General features: G+C 55.1%; 1 protein-coding gene across 4 annotated transcripts in view; it reads right to left on the bottom strand.

The window, feature by feature from the left end:
- The window catches only part of PUM2 (pumilio RNA binding family member 2), a 162,047-nt gene that overhangs the window by 74,324 nt on the left and 66,183 nt on the right, over positions 1–21,540 (bottom strand). For all 4 annotated transcript variants that reach the window (XM_075341143.1, XM_075341142.1, XM_075341141.1 and 1 more), the window contains exon 13: positions 2,974–3,264. In XM_075341143.1, the coding sequence (XP_075197258.1) occupies positions 2,974–3,264 (291 nt within the window). The remainder of the gene's footprint in view (positions 1–2,973; positions 3,265–21,540) is intronic.

The following is a 21,540-nucleotide window of genomic DNA, read 5'->3' on the forward strand; positions in this document are numbered from 1 at the left end:
ACCAGCAGGAGGCCATGGTGTGCAGCCGTCATACTGAACCAGCAGGAGGCCGTGGTGTGCAGCCGTCATACTGAACCAGCAGGAGGCCATGGTGTGCAGCCGTCATACTGAACCAGCAGGAGGCCATGGTGTGCAGCCGTCATACTGAACCAGCAGGAGGCCATGGTGTGCAGCCGTCATACTGAACCAGCAGGAGGCCATGGTGTGCAGCCGTCATACTGAACCAGCAGGAGGCCATGGTGTGCAGCCGTCATACTGAACCAGCAGGAGGCCATGGTGTGCAGCCGTCATACTGAACCAGCAGGAGGCCATGGTGTGCAGCCGTCATACTGAACCAGCAGGAGGCCATGGTGTGCAGCCGTCATACTGAACCAGCAGGAGGCCATGGTGTGCAGCCGTCATACTGAACCAGCAGGTGGCAGCGATGACTGTAGGCCAGCACCAAACCAGAAGAAACCTAAATCCAGCCGTCTTAGGCCTCGGCACTTGTACATCGCTTCCAATGTGAGAGCATCACATGCTATCTCCTAATGACCCTCGGCTCAGACTCTGCTGCAAGCGTCAGCCGAGTGTCATTATACTGTGATCCGCCTGTGCGGATGACATGCGAGTGCAGTGCGATGTTTCGCACTCTCCCATAGACTTGTATAGGGGCGTGTGAGCTGAGACTCCCTGCCAAACGCACCATGCTCGATTTCTCAGGCAGATATGGCACGAGAAAAGAATTGCATATGGACGCTGCCCCATAGGTTTACACTGCAATCCGATGTTTTATCAGATTGCTCCTGTCCGTGTAAAACGCAAGTGGAGCCGAGGCCTAATACAAAGATCTTCCAAAGTAAATGAAGCCATACTCTAAGGTGAATGGGCATATAACAGCCACATATGTACAATAAGTGCTAGATCCAGTTTATAGCCTCATAAAGAAGCTTTCCCCACTCTGACAACACCCGTCTACAGACACCCCCCAGAATATGCGGATGTAACAGACGGGGAATAAGGTGATCATTTGCAAAACCCCTTTTCATTAAAGAGAACCTGCCAGGTCCCTTATGTCCTCCAACCCAGCAACAGTCACATAAGCATGCCAAATACCCATAACCAGCCCCGTGTAACACCATTCTCTAAAATCAGACCTTAAATGCTTTTTATTACCTCAGTTTTTCATATACTAATTAGACCTGTGACTAGTTAATGGTGCGTGGTTTCCCCAGACTAGTCCCTCTTTCCATGTTATTACGCCCCTGTGGATGTAACATTTCCCCAGACTAGTCGTCCCTCTTTCCATGTTATCACGCCCCTGTGGATGTAACATTTCCCCAGACTAGTCGTCCCTCTTTCCATGTTATCACGCCCCTGTGGACGTAACATTTCCCCAGACTAGTCGTCCCTCTTTCCATGTTATCACGCCCCTGTGGCTGTAACATTTCCCCAGACTAGTCCCTCTTTCCATGTTATCACGCCCCTGTGGATGTAACATTTCCCCAGACTAGTCGTCCCTCTTTCCATGTTATCACGCCCCTGTGGATGTAACATTTCCCCAGACTAGTCGTCCCTCTTTCCATGTTATCACGCCCCTGTGGCTGTAACATTTCCCCAGACTAGTCGTCCCTCTTTCCATGTTATCATGCCCCTGTGGACGTAACATTTCCCCAGACTAGTCGTCCCTCTTTCCATGTTATCATGCCCCTGTGGACGTAACATTTCCCCAGACTAGTCGTCCCTCTTTCCATGTTATCACGCCCCTGTGGACGTAACATTTCCCCAGACTAGTCGTCCCTCTTTCCATGTTATCACGCCCCTGTGGATGTAACATTTCCCCAGACTAGTCGTCCCTCTTTCCAGGTTATCACGCCCCTGTGGACGTAACATTTCCCCAGACTAGTCGTCCCTCTTTCCATGTTATCACGCCCCTGTGGATGTAACATTTCCCCAGACTAGTCCTTCCTCTTTCCATGTTATCACGCCCCTGTGGATGTAACATTTCCCCAGACTAGTCGTCCCTCTTTCCAGGTTATCACACCTCTAGACGATAACATCGGCTCCTGGAAATCTTGTGCATGTGTGCGGCTCGTGTTGGCAGTGCGCTGTGGAGGCAGGGTGTACGTATCCCGGCTTCAGTGGCGCACTGTGCATGATTGGAGCACTTAAGATCATGCAGTGCACCTCTGAAGCAAGGACACATACACCCGGTTTCTGAGGCGCACTGATACTGCTGAAATGAGCCGCAAACATGCACAATATTTCCAGGAGCTGCAATAGCGCCAGCTTGTGGAAATCAGGTCATCACACTCACAGGGGAGTGATCATATGGAAAGAAGGCAGACTAGTCCGGGCACAAAAACACGCTCTTCCAACTAGTCAAAGGCCTAATTAGCGTACAAAAGCTTGATTTTAGAGAATAATGTTACACAGGGCTTTTTAGGAAGGGAATTTTGAACATACTGATAGGGACTCTAGATTGTGAGCCCCAATGGGGACAGTGTTGCCATTGTATGTAAAACACTGCGGAATTACCAGCGCTATATGAATAAATATTATTATTAGAAATGCAAATGTGAATGCTGTTGGTTTGTAGGAAATAACGGATCTGAGAGGTTCCCTTACTTCTCCGTAAAATATTGCAAAATTTCTGTGCAACTTGAGGTTTGGTTTTCGGCAGCCCTGCCAAAGAGGATGGGAAGGAACACGGCAAAACAAGCCTAACAAATCACAATTTGTGCCACAATTAGTCCAGATATGGCCCTCTGCCCCGGACTGGAGTAACAATCCCAGCCGAGGCGCTAGATGCGCCAAATTCATTAAGTGACGAGCGCCTCCCGATGAATTTGGCACTTCTTACCCTACCACAACTGTTCTTTAAAAAGGTAGGGGCACAAAAATATAGTCTTAACGAATCAGAGACTTTATCCTAAAAGCAATGGCAGTGCTGGTGGTTGCCTTTGCCATAGCCTTTTGGCGTTTTGAACTTACCGGATGATCCAAAGCCTCCAAATGCCGAGCCAATCGCTGCGCCCAGAGAGTTGCTGCTTCCAAACCCCAGAGAGGTGTTCCCGGGCTGTCCGGGTCCGTGTGAGAAGAGGGAGCTGCTCTGGGAGCTGTTGGTCAGGGAGTTGTTCCCATAGAACGAGCTGGAATGGAGGTTGGCATTCTGCTGGGACTGCTGCTGCTGGGGCTGCTGCTGCTGAGGCGCCAGCGGGCGGAAGATGCCATTGGTGGCGGCGGTAAGGTTGTTGGCGCCAGAGGCCGATACGGCTGCAGCTGCTGGGAAATGACAGTGAATTCAGGATCAGTATATATCATTATATTTAAAAAAAAAAATAAATAAATTAATATATAGATATATAGATATACATACACATATATGTATTGTGTAGTTAATGTATGATTTTTGTTATATATATATATATATATATATATATATATATATATATATATGTTGTGTGTAGTTACCAAGTGTTTGTGTAGGGTGCTGTACATGTTCTGGGTGTTGTCTGGGTGTGGCAGGGGGTGAGAGCGGTGTTGTATGTGTGCTGCGTGTGTTGCGTTGTTTGTGGAGCGCTGTGTGTCTGTAGCGTTGTGTGTTGCGCGGTTTGTGTGGGTGTGGTGTGTTTTGGGGGGAGGTATGTTTTGTGCAATGTGTGTGTGTTGCGTGGTATGTGCGTATATTTATGTATGCCGCGGTGTTTGTGTGTTGGGTGTTGTGTGTGTGTGCAGCGTTGTCTGTGTGTGTGGGTGTCTGTAGGGCAGTGTTTGTGGTTCCCAGTGTGTGTGTGGTGTGTTGTGTGTGTGTTGGGGGAGGTGTGCACCTCCCATCGTGCTCCATCCCCCATGCTGCGCACTCCCAAACGTGCTCCATCCCCCATGCTGCGCACTCCCAAACGTGCTCCATCCCCCATGCTGCGCACTCCCAAACGTGCTCCATCCCCCATGCTGCGCACTCCCAAACGTGCTCCATCCCCCATGCTGCCCCAGCATCAGCCTCTCTCGTCCCCAGCATCAGCCTCTCTCGTCCCCAGCATCAGCCTCTCTCGTCCCCAGCATCAGCCTCTCTCGTCCCCAGCATCAGCCTCTCTCGTCCCCAGCATCAGCCTCTCTCGTCCCCAGCATCAGCCTCTCTCGTCCCCAGCATCAGCCTCTCTCGTCCCCAGCATCAGCCTCTCTCGTCCCCAGCATCAGCCTCTCTCGTCCCCAGCATCAGCCTCTCTCGTCCCCAGCATCAGCCTCTCTCGTCCCCAGCATCAGCCTCTCTCGTCCCCAGCATCAGCCTCTCTCGTCCCCAGCATCAGCCTCTCTCGTCCCCAGCATCAGCCTCTCTCGTCCCCAGCATCAGCCTCTCTCGTCCCCAGCATCAGCCTCTCTCGTCCCCAGCATCAGCCTCTCTCGTCCCCAGCATCAGCCTCTCTCGTCCCCAGCATCAGCCTCTCTCGTCCCCAGCATCAGCCTCTCTCGTCCCCAGCATCAGCCTCTCTCGTCCCCAGCATCAGCCTCTCTCGTCCCCAGCATCAGCCTCTCTCGTCCCCAGCATCAGCCTCTCTCGTCCCCAGCATCAGCCTCTCTCGTCCCCAGCATCAGCCTCTCTCGTCCCCAGCATCAGCCTCTCTCGTCCCCAGCATCAGCCTCTCTCGTCCCCAGCATCAGCCTCTCTCGTCCCCAGCATCAGCCTCTCTCGTCCCCAGCATCAGCCTCTCTCGTCCCCAGCATCAGCCTCTCTCGTCCCCAGCATCAGCCTCTCTCGTCCCCAGCATCAGCCTCTCTCGTCCCCAGCATCAGCCTCTCTCGTCCCCAGCATCAGCCTCTCTCGTCCCCAGCATCAGCCTCTCTCGTCCCCAGCATCAGCCTCTCTCGTCCCCAGCATCAGCCTCTCTCGTCCCCAGCATCAGCCTCTCTCGTCCCCAGCATCAGCCTCTCTCGTCCCCAGCATCAGCCTCTCTCGTCCCCAGCATCAGCCTCTCTCGTCCCCAGCATCAGCCTCTCTCGTCCCCAGCATCAGCCTCTCTCGTCCCCAGCATCAGCCTCTCTCGTCCCCAGCATCAGCCTCTCTCGTCCCCAGCATCAGCCTCTCTCGTCCCCAGCATCAGCCTCTCTCGTCCCCAGCATCAGCCTCTCTCGTCCCCAGCATCAGCCTCTCTCGTCCCCAGCATCAGCCTCTCTCGTCCCCAGCATCAGCCTCTCTCGTCCCCAGCATCAGCCTCTCTCGTCCCCAGCATCAGCCTCTCTCGTCCCCAGCATCAGCCTCTCTCGTCCCCAGCATCAGCCTCTCTCGTCCCCAGCATCAGCCTCTCTCGTCCCCAGCATCAGCCTCTCTCGTCCCCAGCATCAGCCTCTCTCGTCCCCAGCATCAGCCTCTCTCGTCCCCAGCATCAGCCTCTCTCGTCCCCAGCATCAGCCTCTCTCGTCCCCAGCATCAGCCTCTCTCGTCCCCAGCATCAGCCTCTCTCGTCCCCAGCATCAGCCTCTCTCGTCCCCAGCATCAGCCTCTCTCGTCCCCAGCATCAGCCTCTCTCGTCCCCAGCATCAGCCTCTCTCGTCCCCAGCATCAGCCTCTCTCGTCCCCAGCATCAGCCTCTCTCGTCCCCAGCATCAGCCTCTCTCGTCCCCAGCATCAGCCTCTCTCGTCCCCAGCATCAGCCTCTCTCGTCCCCAGCATCAGCCTCTCTCGTCCCCAGCATCAGCCTCTCTCGTCCCCAGCATCAGCCTCTCTCGTCCCCAGCATCAGCCTCTCTCGTCCCCAGCATCAGCCTCTCTCGTCCCCAGCATCAGCCTCTCTCGTCCCCAGCATCAGCCTCTCTCGTCCCCAGCATCAGCCTCTCTCGTCCCCAGCATCAGCCTCTCTCGTCCCCAGCATCAGCCTCTCTCGTCCCCAGCATCAGCCTCTCTCGTCCCCAGCATCAGCCTCTCTCGTCCCCAGCATCAGCCTCTCTCGTCCCCAGCATCAGCCTCTCTCGTCCCCAGCATCAGCCTCTCTCGTCCCCAGCATCAGCCTCTCTCGTCCCCAGCATCAGCCTCTCTCGTCCCCAGCATCAGCCTCTCTCGTCCCCAGCATCAGCCTCTCTCGTCCCCAGCATCAGCCTCTCTCGTCCCCAGCATCAGCCTCTCTCGTCCCCAGCATCAGCCTCTCTCGTCCCCAGCATCAGCCTCTCTCGTCCCCAGCATCAGCCTCTCTCGTCCCCAGCATCAGCCTCTCTCGTCCCCAGCATCAGCCTCTCTCGTCCCCAGCATCAGCCTCTCTCGTCCCCAGCATCAGCCTCTCTCGTCCCCAGCATCAGCCTCTCTCGTCCCCAGCATCAGCCTCTCTCGTCCCCAGCATCAGCCTCTCTCGTCCCCAGCATCAGCCTCTCTCGTCCCCAGCATCAGCCTCTCTCGTCCCCAGCATCAGCCTCTCTCGTCCCCAGCATCAGCCTCTCTCGTCCCCAGCATCAGCCTCTCTCGTCCCCAGCATCAGCCTCTCTCGTCCCCAGCATCAGCCTCTCTCGTCCCCAGCATCAGCCTCTCTCGTCCCCAGCATCAGCCTCTCTCGTCCCCAGCATCAGCCTCTCTCGTCCCCAGCATCAGCCTCTCTCGTCCCCAGCATCAGCCTCTCTCGTCCCCAGCATCAGCCTCTCTCGTCCCCAGCATCAGCCTCTCTCGTCCCCAGCATCAGCCTCTCTCGTCCCCAGCATCAGCCTCTCTCGTCCCCAGCATCAGCCTCTCTCGTCCCCAGCATCAGCCTCTCTCGTCCCCAGCATCAGCCTCTCTCGTCCCCAGCATCAGCCTCTCTCGTCCCCAGCATCAGCCTCTCTCGTCCCCAGCATCAGCCTCTCTCGTCCCCAGCATCAGCCTCTCTCGTCCCCAGCATCAGCCTCTCTCGTCCCCAGCATCAGCCTCTCTCGTCCCCAGCATCAGCCTCTCTCGTCCCCAGCATCAGCCTCTCTCGTCCCCAGCATCAGCCTCTCTCGTCCCCAGCATCAGCCTCTCTCGTCCCCAGCATCAGCCTCTCTCGTCCCCAGCATCAGCCTCTCTCGTCCCCAGCATCAGCCTCTCTCGTCCCCAGCATCAGCCTCTCTCGTCCCCAGCATCAGCCTCTCTCGTCCCCAGCATCAGCCTCTCTCGTCCCCAGCATCAGCCTCTCTCGTCCCCAGCATCAGCCTCTCTCGTCCCCAGCATCAGCCTCTCTCGTCCCCAGCATCAGCCTCTCTCGTCCCCAGCATCAGCCTCTCTCGTCCCCAGCATCAGCCTCTCTCGTCCCCAGCATCAGCCTCTCTCGTCCCCAGCATCAGCCTCTCTCGTCCCCAGCATCAGCCTCTCTCGTCCCCAGCATCAGCCTCTCTCGTCCCCAGCATCAGCCTCTCTCGTCCCCAGCATCAGCCTCTCTCGTCCCCAGCATCAGCCTCTCTCGTCCCCAGCATCAGCCTCTCTCGTCCCCAGCATCAGCCTCTCTCGTCCCCAGCATCAGCCTCTCTCGTCCCCAGCATCAGCCTCTCTCGTCCCCAGCATCAGCCTCTCTCGTCCCCAGCATCAGCCTCTCTCGTCCCCAGCATCAGCCTCTCTCGTCCCCAGCATCAGCCTCTCTCGTCCCCAGCATCAGCCTCTCTCGTCCCCAGCATCAGCCTCTCTCGTCCCCAGCATCAGCCTCTCTCGTCCCCAGCATCAGCCTCTCTCGTCCCCAGCATCAGCCTCTCTCGTCCCCAGCATCAGCCTCTCTCGTCCCCAGCATCAGCCTCTCTCGTCCCCAGCATCAGCCTCTCTCGTCCCCAGCATCAGCCTCTCTCGTCCCCAGCATCAGCCTCTCTCGTCCCCAGCATCAGCCTCTCTCGTCCCCAGCATCAGCCTCTCTCGTCCCCAGCATCAGCCTCTCTCGTCCCCAGCATCAGCCTCTCTCGTCCCCAGCATCAGCCTCTCTCGTCCCCAGCATCAGCCTCTCTCGTCCCCAGCATCAGCCTCTCTCGTCCCCAGCATCAGCCTCTCTCGTCCCCAGCATCAGCCTCTCTCGTCCCCAGCATCAGCCTCTCTCGTCCCCAGCATCAGCCTCTCTCGTCCCCAGCATCAGCCTCTCTCGTCCCCAGCATCAGCCTCTCTCGTCCCCAGCATCAGCCTCTCTCGTCCCCAGCATCAGCCTCTCTCGTCCCCAGCATCAGCCTCTCTCGTCCCCAGCATCAGCCTCTCTGTCCCCAGCATCAGCCTCTCTGTCCCCAGCATCAGCCTCTCTGTCCCCAGCATCAGCCTCTCTGTCCCCAGCATCAGCCTCTCTGTCCCCAGCATCAGCCTCTCTGTCCCCAGCATCAGCCTCTCTGTCCCCAGCATCAGCCTCTCTGTCCCCAGCATCAGCCTCTCTGTCCCCAGCATCAGCCTCTCTGTCCCCAGCATCAGCCTCTCTCCTCCCAGCCTCAGCCTCCCCCAGCATTAGCCTCTCTTCTCAGCCTCCCCCCTCCTAGCCTCCCCCAGCATCAGCCCCTCTCCTCCCAGCCTCCCCCTCCCAGCATCCCCCAGCATCAGCCTCTCTCCTTCCAGCCTCCCCCAGAATCAGCCTCTCTCCTCCCAGCCTCCCAGCCTTCCCCAGGATCAGCCTCTCTCCTCCCAGCCTCCCTCTTCCCAGCCTTCCCCAGCATCAGCCTCCACCTCCCAGCCTCCCTCAGCATCAGCCTCCCCCAGCATCAGCCTCTCCCAGCATCAGCCTCTCTCCTTCCAGCCTCCCCCAGCATCAGCCTCTCTCCTCCCAGCCTCCCCCAGCATCAGCCTCCCCCTCCCAGCATCAGCCTCTCTCCTTCCAGCCTCCCCCAGCATCAGCCTCCGCCTCCCAGCCTCCCCCAGCATCAGCCTCCGCCTCCCAGCCTCCTCCAGCATCAGCCTCTCTCCTCCCAGCCTCCCCTAGCATCAGCCTCCCCCTCCCAGCCTCCCCCAGCATCAGCCTCCCCCAGCATCAGCCTCTCTCCTTCCAGCCTCCCCCAGCATCAGCCTCCCCCTCCCAGCCTCCCCCAGAATCAGCCTCTTTCCTTCCAGCCTCCCCCAGCATCAGCCTCTCTCATCCCAGCCACCCCCAGCATCAGCCTCCCCCAGCATCAGCCTACACCCTCCCAGCCTCCCCCAACATCAGCCGCTCTCCTTCCAGCCTCCCCCAGCATCAGCCTCCCCCAGCATCAGCCTCCCCCAGCATCAGCCTCCCCCAGCATCAGCCTCCCCCAGCATCAGCCTCCCCCAGCATCAGCCTCTCTCATCCCAGCCACCCCCAGCATCAGCCTCCCCCAGCATCAGCCTCTCTCCTCGCAGCCTCCCCCAGCATCAGCCTCCCCCTCCCAGCCTTCCCCAGGATCAGGCTCTCTCCTCCCAGCCTCCTCCAGCACGCCGTGCTCCTCTGCCGACACTCACAGATCCGATCGCATGCACTCACACCCACCCGATCGCATACACTCTCACACACCCGATCGCATACACTCTCACACACACACATTGACTATATTGCACATACGCGCTCACTCACAACATCCGGAGATACCACATGCTTCTGGCCATGTGATCCTCCGGCAGGTCCTGGAAGCTCACAGCACAGTATCGCGGCCGAGAAGCAAGCTATATCTCCGGATGCTGTGAGTGTGTGGATGCGATCTGATGTGTGTGTGAGGTGTGTGTGAGAGTGAGTGTGATCTGATGTGTGTGTGTGTGTGTGTGTCTGTTATGTGTGTGCGTGTGGATGTTCCGCCGCTGCAGGACCTTGATGCGCTAGTAACTATGCTACCATGGTTACCAGCGCATCCCGTCCCCCACTCGCACGGGAGCCCACACCAGCATACGGCGGCAAACCCCAGCAATGCGAGGGTTTGTGTCGGCTGGGTTGGCGGCGTATGCTGGTGTGGGCTCCCGGGGGTATAGTACTCACCTGGGAGTCGTGTCTCCGTGTCAGTTCGGGGGATGCGTGCGGGGTCGGGGCCAGAGCGTGCGTGCATTGCGTGAGGGGGGCGGGGCGTGGCCGAGTTGCCAATACGTGCAGGGTGCCGGGGCGAGAGGCCAATCCGTGGGGGGGGGGGCGGAGCCTGTGCGAGCGGCCGGCCAATCCGTGTGGGGGGGAGCCAGGGCGAGCGACCAATCCGTGCGGGGGGGCGGGGCCATGGCGAGGCCAGCGGCCAATCCACTTTGTGTCACCGTAAGGACACAATTTTGGAGACAGACAGACAGACAGACAGACTAAGGCAATGAGAGATAGAGATATATATATATATATATATATATATATATCTCTAACAATCTTACAACTTTAACCAAGAGGCTCAAATAGTACGAGAAGCAAAATGCAAATCTTGGGTTTACTGTCAATTTGAGTTAAAGGTCCGCTCCCAACAGGCTTTTCTTTGGGAAAAGAAGGGAATTTTGTTTACTTACCGTAAATTCCTTTTCTTCTAGCTCCAATTGGGAGACCCAGACAATTGGGTGTATAGCTATGTCTCCGGAGGCCACACAAAGTATTACACTAAAAGTGTAACGCCCCTCCCCTTCAGCCTATACACCCCCCGTGCTGCCACGGGCTCATCAGTTTTGGTGCAAAAGCCCGAAGGAGGAAAAAATTATAAACTGGTTTAAAGTAAATTCAATCCGAAGGAATATCGGAGAACTGAAACCATTTAACATGAACAACATGTGTATACAAAAACAGGGGCGGGTGCTGGGTCTCCCAATTGGAGCTAGAAGAAAAGGAATTTACGGTAAGTAAACAAAATTCCCTTCTTTGTCGCTCCTTATTGGGAGACCCAGACAATTAGGACGTCCAAAAGCAGTCCCTGGGTGGGTAAATAATACCTCATAATAGAGCCGTAACGGCTCCGTCCTACAGGTGGGCAACTGCCGCCTGAAGGACTCTCCTACCTAGGCTGGCATCTGCCGAAGCATAGGTATGCACCTGATAGTGTTTCGTGAAAGTGTGCAGGCTCGACCAGGTAGCTGCCTGACACACCTGCTGAGCCGTAGCCTGGTGTCGCAAGGCCCAGGACGCTCCCACGGCCCTGGTAGAATGGGCCTTCAGTCCTGAGGGAACCGGAAGCCCCGAGGAACGGTAAGCTTCGAGAATTGGTTCCTTGATCCACCGAGCCAGGGTTGACTTGGAGGCTTGTGTCCCTTTACGCTGGCCAGCGACAAGGACAAAGAGTGCATCCGAGCGGCGCAGGGGCGCCGTACGAGAAATGTAGAGTGCTCTCACCAGATCTAACAAGTGCAAATCCTTTTCACACTGGTGAACTGGATGAGGGCAAAAAGAAGGTAAGGAGATATCCTTATTGAGATGAAAAGGGGGATACCACCTTAGGGAGGAATTCCGGAACCGGACGCAGAACCACCTTGTCCTGGTGAAACACCAGGAAAGGAGCTTTGCATGATAACGCTGCCAACTCAGACACTCTCTGAAGTGAGGTGACTGCTACTAGAAAAACCACTTTCTGCGAAAGGCGTGCGAGCGAAATATCCCTCATTGGCTGGAACGGTGGTTTCTGAAGAACCATCAGCACCCTGTTCAGATCCCAGGGTTCTAACGGACGCTTGTAAGGAGGGACGATGTGACAAACCCCTTGCAGGAACGTGCGTACCTGTGGGAGTCTGGCCAGGCGCTTCTGAAAAAACACAGAGAGCGCAGAGACTTGTCCCTTAAGGGAGCCTAGCGACAAACCCTTTTCCAATCCGGATTGAAGAAAGGACAGAAAAGTGGGCAAGGCAAATGGCCAGGGAGAAAACCCCTGAGCAGAGCACCACGACAGGAATATTTTCCACGTCCTGTGGTAGATCTTGGCGGACGTTGGTTTCCTATCCTGTCTCATAGTGGCAATGACCTCTTGAGATAATCCTGAAGACGCTAGGATCCAGGACTCAATGGCCACACAGTCAGGTTGAGGTTGAGGGCCGCAGAATTCAGATGGAAAAACGGCCCTTGAGACAGCAAATCTGGTCGGTCTGGCAGTGCCCACGGTTCGCCGACCGTGAGATGCCACAGATCCGGGTACCACGACCTCCTCGGCCAGTCTGGAGCGACGAGGATGACGCGGCGGCAGTCGGCCCTGATCTTGCGTAACACTCTGGGCAACAGTGCCAGAGGAGGAAACACATAAGGAATCCGAAACTGCGACCAATCCTGAACTAAGGCGTCTGCCGCCAGAGCTCTGTGATCTTGAGATCGAGCCATGAATGTTGGGACCTTGTTGTTGTGCCGTGACGCCATTAGGTCGACGTCCGGCATCCCCCAGCGGCAACAGATCTCCTGAAACACGTCCGGGTGAAGGGACCATTCCCCTGCGTCCATGCCCTGGCGACTGAGAAAGTCTGCTTCCCAGTTTTCTACGCCCGGGATGTGAACTGCGGATATGGTGGATGCTGTGGCTTCCACCCACAGCAGAATCCGACGGACTTCCTGGAAGGCTTGCCGACTGCGTGTCCCACCTTGGTGGTTGATGTAAGCCACCGCTGTGGAGTTGTCCGACTGAATTCGGATCTGCTTGCCTTCCAGCCACTGCTGGAACGCTTTTAGGGCAAGATACACTGCCCTGATCTCCAGAACATTGATCTGAAGTGAGGACTCTTGCTGAGTCCACGTACCCTGAGCCCTGTGGTGGAGAAAAACTGCTCCCCACCCTGACAGGCTCGCGTCCGTCGTGACCACCGCCCAGGATGGGGGTAGGAAGGATTTTCCTTTCGATAATGAGGTGGGAAGAAGCCACCACCGAAGGGAAGCTTTGGTTGCTTGAGAGAGGGAGACGTTCCTGTCTAGGGACGTCGGCCTCCTGTCCCACTTGCGTAGGATGTCCCATTGAAGAGGACGCAGGTGAAACTGCGCGAAAGGGACTGCTTCCATTGCTGCCACCATCTTCCCCAGGAAGTGCATGAGGCGCCTCAAGGGGTGTGACCGACCTTGAAGGAGAGATTGTACCCCTGTCTGTAGTGAACGCTGTTTGTCCAGCGGAAGCTTCACTATCGCTGGAAGAGTATGAAACTCCATGCCAAGATATGTCAGTGATTGGACCGGTGTCAGATTTGACTTTGGAAAATTGATGATCCACCCGAAACTCTGGAGAATCTCCAGAGTAACGTTGAGGCTGTGTTGGCATGCCTCTTGAGAGGGTGCCTTGACCAGCAGATCGTCTAAGTAAGGTATCACTGAGTGACCCTGAGAGTGGAGGACCGCAACTACTGTAGCCATGACCTTGGTGAAAACCCTTGGGGCTGTCGCCAGGCCGAACGGCAGTGCCGCGAACTGAAGGTGTTCGTCTCCTATGGCGAAGCGCAAGAAGCGCTGATGCTCTGGAGCAATTGGTACGTGGAGATAAGCATCCTTGATATCGATCGATGCTAGGAAATCTCCTTGGGACATTGAGGCGATGACGGAGCGGAGGGATTCCATCCGGAACCGCCTGGTCCTTACGTGTTTGTTGAGCAGTTTTAGGTCCAAAACAGGACGGAAGGACCCGTCCTTCTTTGGAACCACAAACAGGTTGGAGTAGAAACCGTGACCCTGTTGCTGAAGAGGAACCGGGACCACCACTCCTTCTGCCTTCAGAATGCCCACCGCCTGCAGAAGAGCCTCGGCTCGCTCGGGAGGCAGAGATGTTCTGAAGAATCGAGTCGGAGGACGAGAGCTGAACTCTATCCTGTAACCGTGAGACAAAATGTCTCTCACCCAACGGTCTTTTACTTGTGGCAGCCAGGTGTCGCAAAAGCGGGAGAGCCTGCCACCGACCGAGGATGCGGTGTGAGGAGGCCGTAAGTCATGAGGAAGCCGCCTTGGTAGCGGCACCTCCGGCGGTCTTTTTAGGGCGTGATTTAGACCGCCATGCGTCGGAGTTCCTCTGATCCTTCTGAGGCCTTTTGGACGAGGAGAATTGGGACCTGCCCGTACCCCGAAAGGACCGAAACCTCGACTGTCCCCTCCTCTGTTGGGGTGTTTTTGGTTTGGCCTGGGGTAAGGATGTTTCCTTTCCCTTGGATTGTTTGATGATTTCATCCAATCTCTCACCAAACAAACGGTCGCCAGAAAATGGCAATCCAGTTAAGCACTTTTTGGAAGCCGAATCTGCCTTCCATTCCCGCAGCCACAAGGCCCTGCGTATTGCCACCGAATTGACGGCTGCAACCGCCGTACGGGTCGCAGAGTCCAGGACAGCATTAATAGCGTAGGACGCAAATGCCGACGTTTGAGAGGTTATAGACGCCACCTGCGGCGCAGACGTACGTGTGAGTGCGTCAATTTGCGCCTGACCAGCTGAGATAGCTTGGAGTGCCCATACGGCTGCGAATGCTGGAGCAAAAGACGCGCCGATAGCTTCATAGATGGATTTCAACCAGAGCTCCATCTGTCTGTCAGTGGCATCCTTGAGTGAAGCTCCATCTTCCACTGCAACTATGGATCTAGCCGCCAGTCTGGAGACAGGAGGATCCACCTTGGGACACTGAGTCCAGCCCTTGACCACGTCAGGGGGAAAAGGGTAACGTGTATCCTTAAGGCGCTTGGAAAAACGCTTATCTGGACAAGCTCGGTGTTTCTGGACTGCCTCTCTGAAGTCAGAGTGGTCCAGAAACATACTCTTTGTACGCTTGGGAAACCTGAAACGGAATTTCTCCTGCTGAGAAGCTGACTCCTCCACAGGAGGAGCTGAGGGAGAAATATTCAACATTTCATTGATGGACGCAATAAGATCATTCACTATGGCGTCCCCATCAGGAGTATCAAGGTTGAGAGCGGCTTCAGGATCAGAGTCCTGATCAGCTACCTCCGCTTCATCATACAAAGAGTCCTCTCGCTGAGACCCTGAACATTGTGATGATGTCGAGGGAATTTCATAGCGAGCTCGCTTAGTCGGTCTGGGGCTGCGGTCCGTGTCAGAGACCTCACCCTGGGATCCATGAGACACCCCGGGAAGACATTGCTGTTCCCACTGAGGGGAACCAGGGGACAATGATTCCACAGTGCCCCTGGCTTGAGATGCCGGCCTGGACTGCAAGGCTTCTAATATCTTAGCCATAGTCTCAGAAAGTCTTTCAGTAAAAACTGCAAACTCCGTCCCTGTCACCTGGACAGCGTTAACAGGTGGTTCTCCCTGGGACACCCTTAGCAGAGGCTCCGGCTGAGAAAGTGCCACAGGGGCCCAGCATTGCACACAATGAGGGTCAGTGGAACCTGCCGGCAGTATAGCCGTACATGCTGCACAGGCAGCATAGTAAGTCTGTGCCTTGGCACCCTTGCTATTTGTGGACGACATGCTGTTGTCTCCTCTGAGCAATACAGGAGGGGATATAGCCACAAATCAACAGTGCACCCTACAGTGTAAAGTATAGACTATAATCATATAAACTATAAATACACTTCTGCACTAGTGGGGCCAGCACCACATGAGAGGAATGGCTGCCAGCGTCCTAGGGAGAGGAGGGAGCCGTGGGCGTGACCCAGAAAAGTGCGGGAACTGGTGCCCCACTGTGCAGAGTGAGGGGGGTGGAGTATGCAAAGCATGCTCCAGCCCTCAGTGCTGCCGACCTGTACAGCGTCCCGCCCTTCCCCTGACTGGCAGGGCTGGGGGCGGGAAGAAAGACACAAATACACTCAGCGACGCTGAAGTGTATAGTGGCACAAATGCAGCCAGCGCTGCTGTCCCCGGTGCACTAGCACACCCAGCAATGCTGGAGTGTTGCTGTGCGCGGTCCCCACGGGGACACAGAGTACCTCCAAGTAGCAGGGCCATGTCCCTGAACGATACTCGGCTCCTATCCAGCAGGGTCCTCAGGAGCTGTGGATGGAGCACGGTCTCCTGTGCCTGGAGACCGATGGGATCCCACTTCACCCAGAGCCCTAATTGAGGGATGGGGAAGGAAAGCAGCATGTGGGCTCCAGCCTCCGTACCCGCAATGGATACCTCAACCTTAACAACACCGCCGACAAGAGTGGGGTGAGAAGGGAGCATGCTGGGGGCCCTGTTATGGGCCCTCTTTTCTTCCATCCGACATAGTCAGCAGCTGCTGCTGACTAAGCTGTGGAGCTATGCGTGCATGTCTGACCTCCTTCGCACAAAGCATAAAAACTGATGAGCCCGTAGCAGTACGGGGGGTGTATAGGCTGAAGGGGAGGGGCTTTACACTTTTAGTGTAATACTTTGTGTGGCCTCCGGAGGCATAGCTATACACCCAATTGTCTGGGTCTCCCAATTAGGAGCGACAAAGAAGAAGGGAATTTTGTTTACTTACCGTAAATTCCTTTTCTTCTAGCTCCAATTGGGAGACCCAGACAGTGGGTGTATAGCTACTGCCTCTGGAGGCCGCACAAAGAACTACACTTAAAAGTGTAAGGCCCCTCCCCTTCTGGCTATACACCCTCCCGTAGGAGTACGGATTCCTCAGTTTTAGTACCAAAGCAAGAAAGAGGAAAGCCAATAATAGTTTCAAAAACAAATTCAATCCGATAACAAGATCGGAGAACTTAAGAAACAACATGAACAACATGTGCACCCGAAAAACGAAACCCTAAGAACAAATAGGGCGGGTGCTGGGTCTCCCAATTGGAGCTAGAAGAAAAGGAATTTACGGTAAGTAAACAAAATTCCCTTCTTCTTTTTCGCTCCTAATTGGGAGACCCAGACAGTGGGACGTCCAAAAGCAGTCCCTGGGTGGGTAAAAAGATACCACATGAACGGGCTGTCAGACAGCCTCTTCCTACAGGTGGGCCACCGCCGCCTGAAGGACCTGTCTACCTAGGCTGGCATCTGCCGAAGCGTAGGTATGCACTTGATAGTGCTTGGTAAACGTGTGCAGACTCGACCAGGTAGCCGCCTGGCACACTTGCTGAGCCGTAGCCTGATGCCGCAATGCCCAGGACGCACCCACGGCTCTGGTAGAATGGGCCTTCAGTCCAGATGGAATCGGAAGCCCAGCAGAACGGTATGTGTGAAGAATTGGTTCCTTGATCCACCGCGCCAGGGTGGATTTGGAAGCTTGCGATCCCTTATGCTGACCAGCGACTAGGACAAAGAGCGCATCAGAACGGCGTAGAGGCGCCGTGCGAGAAATGTAAATCCTGAGTGCTCTCACCAGGTCCAACAGATGTAAACCTTTTTCAAATTGGTGAACTGGATGCGGACACAAAGATGGCAAAGTGATATCCTGATTGAGATGAAAGGAAGAAACCACCTTGGGAGAAAACTCTGGAATTGGACGCAGTACTACCTTGTCTTGGTGAAACACCAGGAAGGGAGATTTGCAAGATAACGCCGCTAGCTCGGACACTCTTCGAAGAGACGTGACCGCCACAAGAAAAACTACCTTTTGTGAAAGCCGAGAAAGGGGAACCTCTTTCAAAGGCTCGAAAGGCGGCTTCTGGAGAGCAAGGAGAACCTTGTTCAGATCCCAGGGTTCTAATGGCCGTCTGTAAGGAGGAACGATATGACAAACTCCTTGGAGAAACGTGCGTACTTTAGAAAGCCGTGCCAAGCGTTTCTGAAAGAATACGGATAGTGCGGAGACTTGACCCTTAAGCGAGCTAAGCGACAAACCTTTTTCCAACCCAGACTGCAGGAAGGAAAGAAAAATTGGCAATGCAAATGGCCAGGGAGAAAACCCTTGAGCCAAGCACCACGCTAAGAAAGAAGGGAATTTTGTTTACTTACCGTAAATTCCTTTTCTTCTAGCTCCAATTGGGAGACCCAGACAATTGGGTGTATAGCTATTGCCTCTGGAGGCCACACAAAGTATTACACTTAAAAGTGTAAGGCCCCTCCCCTTCTGGCTATACACCCCCAGTGGGATCACTGGCTCACCAGTTTTAGTGCCAAAGCAAGAAGGAGGAAAGCCAATAACTGGTTTAAAGACCAATTCAATCCGAGGAAACATCGGAGAACTGAACCATACTACATGAACAACATGTGTACCCGAAAAAAACAGAAAAACCCCGAGAAAACAGGGCGGGTGCTGGGTCTCCCAATTGGAGCTAGAAGAAAAGGAATTTACGGTAAGTAAACAAAATTCCCTTCTTCTTTGTCGCTCCATTGGGAGACCCAGACAATTGGGATGTCCAAAAGCAATCCCTGGGTGGGTAAAAGAATACCTCATGCTAGGGCTGTCAAACGGCCCTCTCCTACAGGTGGCCAACCGCCGCCTGAATGACTTATCTACCTAGGCTGGCGTCTGCCGAAGCGTAGGTATGCATCTGATAATGCTTGGTAAAAGTAAGTAGACTCGACCAGGTGGGTGCCTGACACACCTGCTGAGCCGTAGCCTGGTGCCGTAATGCCCAGGATGCACCCACGGCTCTGGTAGAATGGGCCTTCGGCCTTGAGAGAACCAGAAGCCCAGTAGAACTGTAGGTTTCAAGAATTGGTTCCTCGATCCCCCGAGCAAGGGTGGATCTGGAAGCTTGCGACTGTTTACGCCGACCAGCGACAAGGACAAAGAGTGCATCCGAGTGGCGCAGGAGCGCCATGCGGGAAGTAGAACCTGAGTGCTCTCACCAGAACCAACAGATGCAAATCTTTCTGAAATTGATGGACTGGACGAGGACACAAGAAGGTGAGGTGATATCCTGATTGATATGAAAATGGGATACCACCTTAGGGAGAAATTCCGGAACCGGACGCAGAACTACCCTGTCCTGGTGAAGGACCAGGAAGGGAGTTTGTATGAGAGCGTTGCTAGCTTGGAAACTGTCCTAAGAGACGAGACCGTTACTAGAAGGCCACTTCCCGTGAAAAACGGGAAGGGAGACATCCTTCAAAGGCTCGAAAGGCGGCATCTGGAGAGCAATTAGAACCTTGTTCAGATCTCAGGGCTCTAACGGCCGCTTGTACGGAATGCTGAGAAGACAAACTCCCCGTAGGAACGTGCGTACCTGAGGAAGTCGTCGTTTCTGAAAAAATACAGATAGCGCTGAGACTTGTCCCTAAAGGGAACTGAGCGACAACCCATTTTCCTACCTAGATTGCAGGAAGGAAGGAAACCTAGACGATGCAACCGGCCAGGGAGAAACACCCTGCGCCGAGCACCGAGATAAGAACATCTTCCACGTCCTGTGGTCAATCGTGGCGGACGTTGGTATGCTAGCCTGTCTCATGGTGGCAACCACGTCCAGAGGTAATCCTGACGACACTAGGTTCCAGGACTCAATGCCACACCATCCGGTTGGGGGCCGTAGAATTCAAATGGAAGAATGGCCCTTGAGACAGCCAGTCTGATTGTTCTGGTAGTGCCCCCGGTTAGCCTACCGTGAGGCACAACAGAACCAAGTACCACAACATCCTCGGCCAATTTGTAGCGACGAGGATGGCGCGGCCGCCGTCAGTCTTGATCTAGCGCAGTACTCTGTGCAACAATGCCAGAGGTGGCACCTAAGGGAGCTGGAACTGCGACCAATGCTGAACTAAGGCGTTTGCCGCCAGAGCTCGATGATTGTGAAACCGTGCTATGAAGCTGGCACATTGTTGTTGTGCCGTGACGCCATTAGATCGACGTCCGGCCTCTGTCAGCGGCGCCAGATCTCCTGAAACCCGTCCGGGTGAGGAGACCATACTCTTCGGCCACACGTCAGCGACTTAGGAAGTCAGCTTCCTAGTTTCCACACTTGGGATGTGAATTGTGGATATGGTGGATGCCGTGTCATCCACCCACATCAGAACCTGCCGGACTTCCTGGAAGGCTTGCCGGTTGCGCGTTCTTCCTTGCTGGTTGATGTATGCCACCGCTGTGGAGCTGTCCGACTGAAGTCGGATATGCTTGCTTTCCAGCCGCTGTTGGAAGGTTTGTAGGGCAAGATACACTGCTCTGTGTTCAAGAACATTGATCTGAAGCGTGGACTCTTGCTGAGTCCACGTACCCTGAGCGCTGTAGTGGAGAAAAACTGCTCCCCACCGTGATAGACTCGCGTCTGTCGTAACTATCGCCCAGGACGGGGATAGGAAGGACCTTCTTTTTGACCAAGAGGTGAGAAGAAGCCACCACCGTAGAGATTCCTTGGCCGCCTGAGAAAGAACGACGACTCTGTTGAGGGACGTCGACTCCTTGTCCCATTGGCGGAGAATGTCCCATTGTAGTGGACGCAGTAAAACTGCGCGAAAGGAACTGCCTCTATTACTACCATCTTACGTAGGAAGTGCATGAGGCGTCTCAATGTGTGCGACTGGTTCTTAAAGAAGAGCTTGCAGCCCGTAGTGAATGCTGTTTGTCTAGCGGCAGCTTCACTATCGCTGAGGGAGTAAGAAACTCTATGCCTAGATATGTTATCGATAGGGTCGGGGTCGGATCTGACTTTAAAAAGTTGATGATCCACCCAAAACTCTAGAGAGTCTCCAGCGCAACGTTCGGGCAGTGTTGGCATGTTTCCTAAGAGAGTGCCTTGACAAGTAGATCGTCTAAATACGGGACCACAGAGTGACCCTGAGAGTGCAGGACTGTGACTACTGCCGCCCTGACCTTGGCGAAGACCAGTTGGACTGTCGCTAGCCGGAAGGTAGAGCTACGAACAGAAGGTGTTCGTCTCCTATAACGAAGCGTAGAAACGCTAGTGCTCTGGATCAATCGGCACGTGTGGATAAGCATCCTTGATGCCTAACGATGCTAGGAAATATCCTTGGGACCTTGAGGCGATGACATGGCGGAGGGAAGCCATCCAGAACCGCCTGGTGTCCACGAGCTTGCTGAGCATTTTTAGATCCAGAACGGGACGGAGCGGCCCGTTGTTATAGGTACCTCAAAGAATTTGGGGCAAACCGTGACCTTGTTCCTGAGAGGAACGGGGGTCATCACTCTTTCTGCCTATAGAGTGCACCCTGTTTGCAGAAGAGCAGCGGCCCGGCCGGGAGGTGGAATTCTGAAGAATCGAGTTGGGGGACGAGAAGTGAGCTCTATCCTGTACCCGTGAGACCGAATGTCTCACACTCAATGGTCATTGACCTATGGCAGCTAAATATCGCCAAGGCGGGAGAGCCTGCCACCGACCGAGGCCGCAAGTCATGAGGAAGCCGCTTTGGAAGCGGGTTTTCAGACTGTCGCTCTTTTGGGCGAGACTGAGCCCGCTAAGAATCTTAGCTCCTCTGATCTTTTTGAGTCCACATTGGACGAGGAAAAATGGGACCTGCCCGAGTCTCGTTAGGCAACCTTTTTTGGAAGCAGAGCTGCCTTCCATTCTAGAGTCCAGGCTGAATCGCGTAAGAAACAAATGCAGACATTTGAGAGGTTAAGGATGCCACCTGCGGCACAGATGTACGTGTAACCGTGTCAATCTGTGTAAGACAAGCTGAAATAGCTTGGAATGCCCCAAGGAGAGAATGCAGGAGCCAACGCCGACAGCCTCATAGATGGCTTTCGACCAGAGATCCATCCGTCTGTCAGTGGCATCTTTGAGTTTGCAGTTCCATCTTCCACTGCAACTATGGATCTAGCTACAAGCCTGGAGATTGGAGGATGCCGCTCGGGACATTGGGTCCAGTCCTTGACCAAGTCAGGGGACAGGGATAACGTGTATCCTAAGCCGTTTGGAGAAGCGCATATCTGGATAAGCGTGGTGTTCCTGGACTGCCTCTCTGAAGGCAGAGTGGTCCAGAAAAATACGAGAAGCTGACTCCT

The sequence above is a fragment of the Anomaloglossus baeobatrachus genome, chromosome 3 (genome assembly GCF_048569485.1).
Source record: "Anomaloglossus baeobatrachus isolate aAnoBae1 chromosome 3, aAnoBae1.hap1, whole genome shotgun sequence".
NCBI lineage: Eukaryota > Metazoa > Chordata > Amphibia > Anura > Aromobatidae > Anomaloglossus > Anomaloglossus baeobatrachus.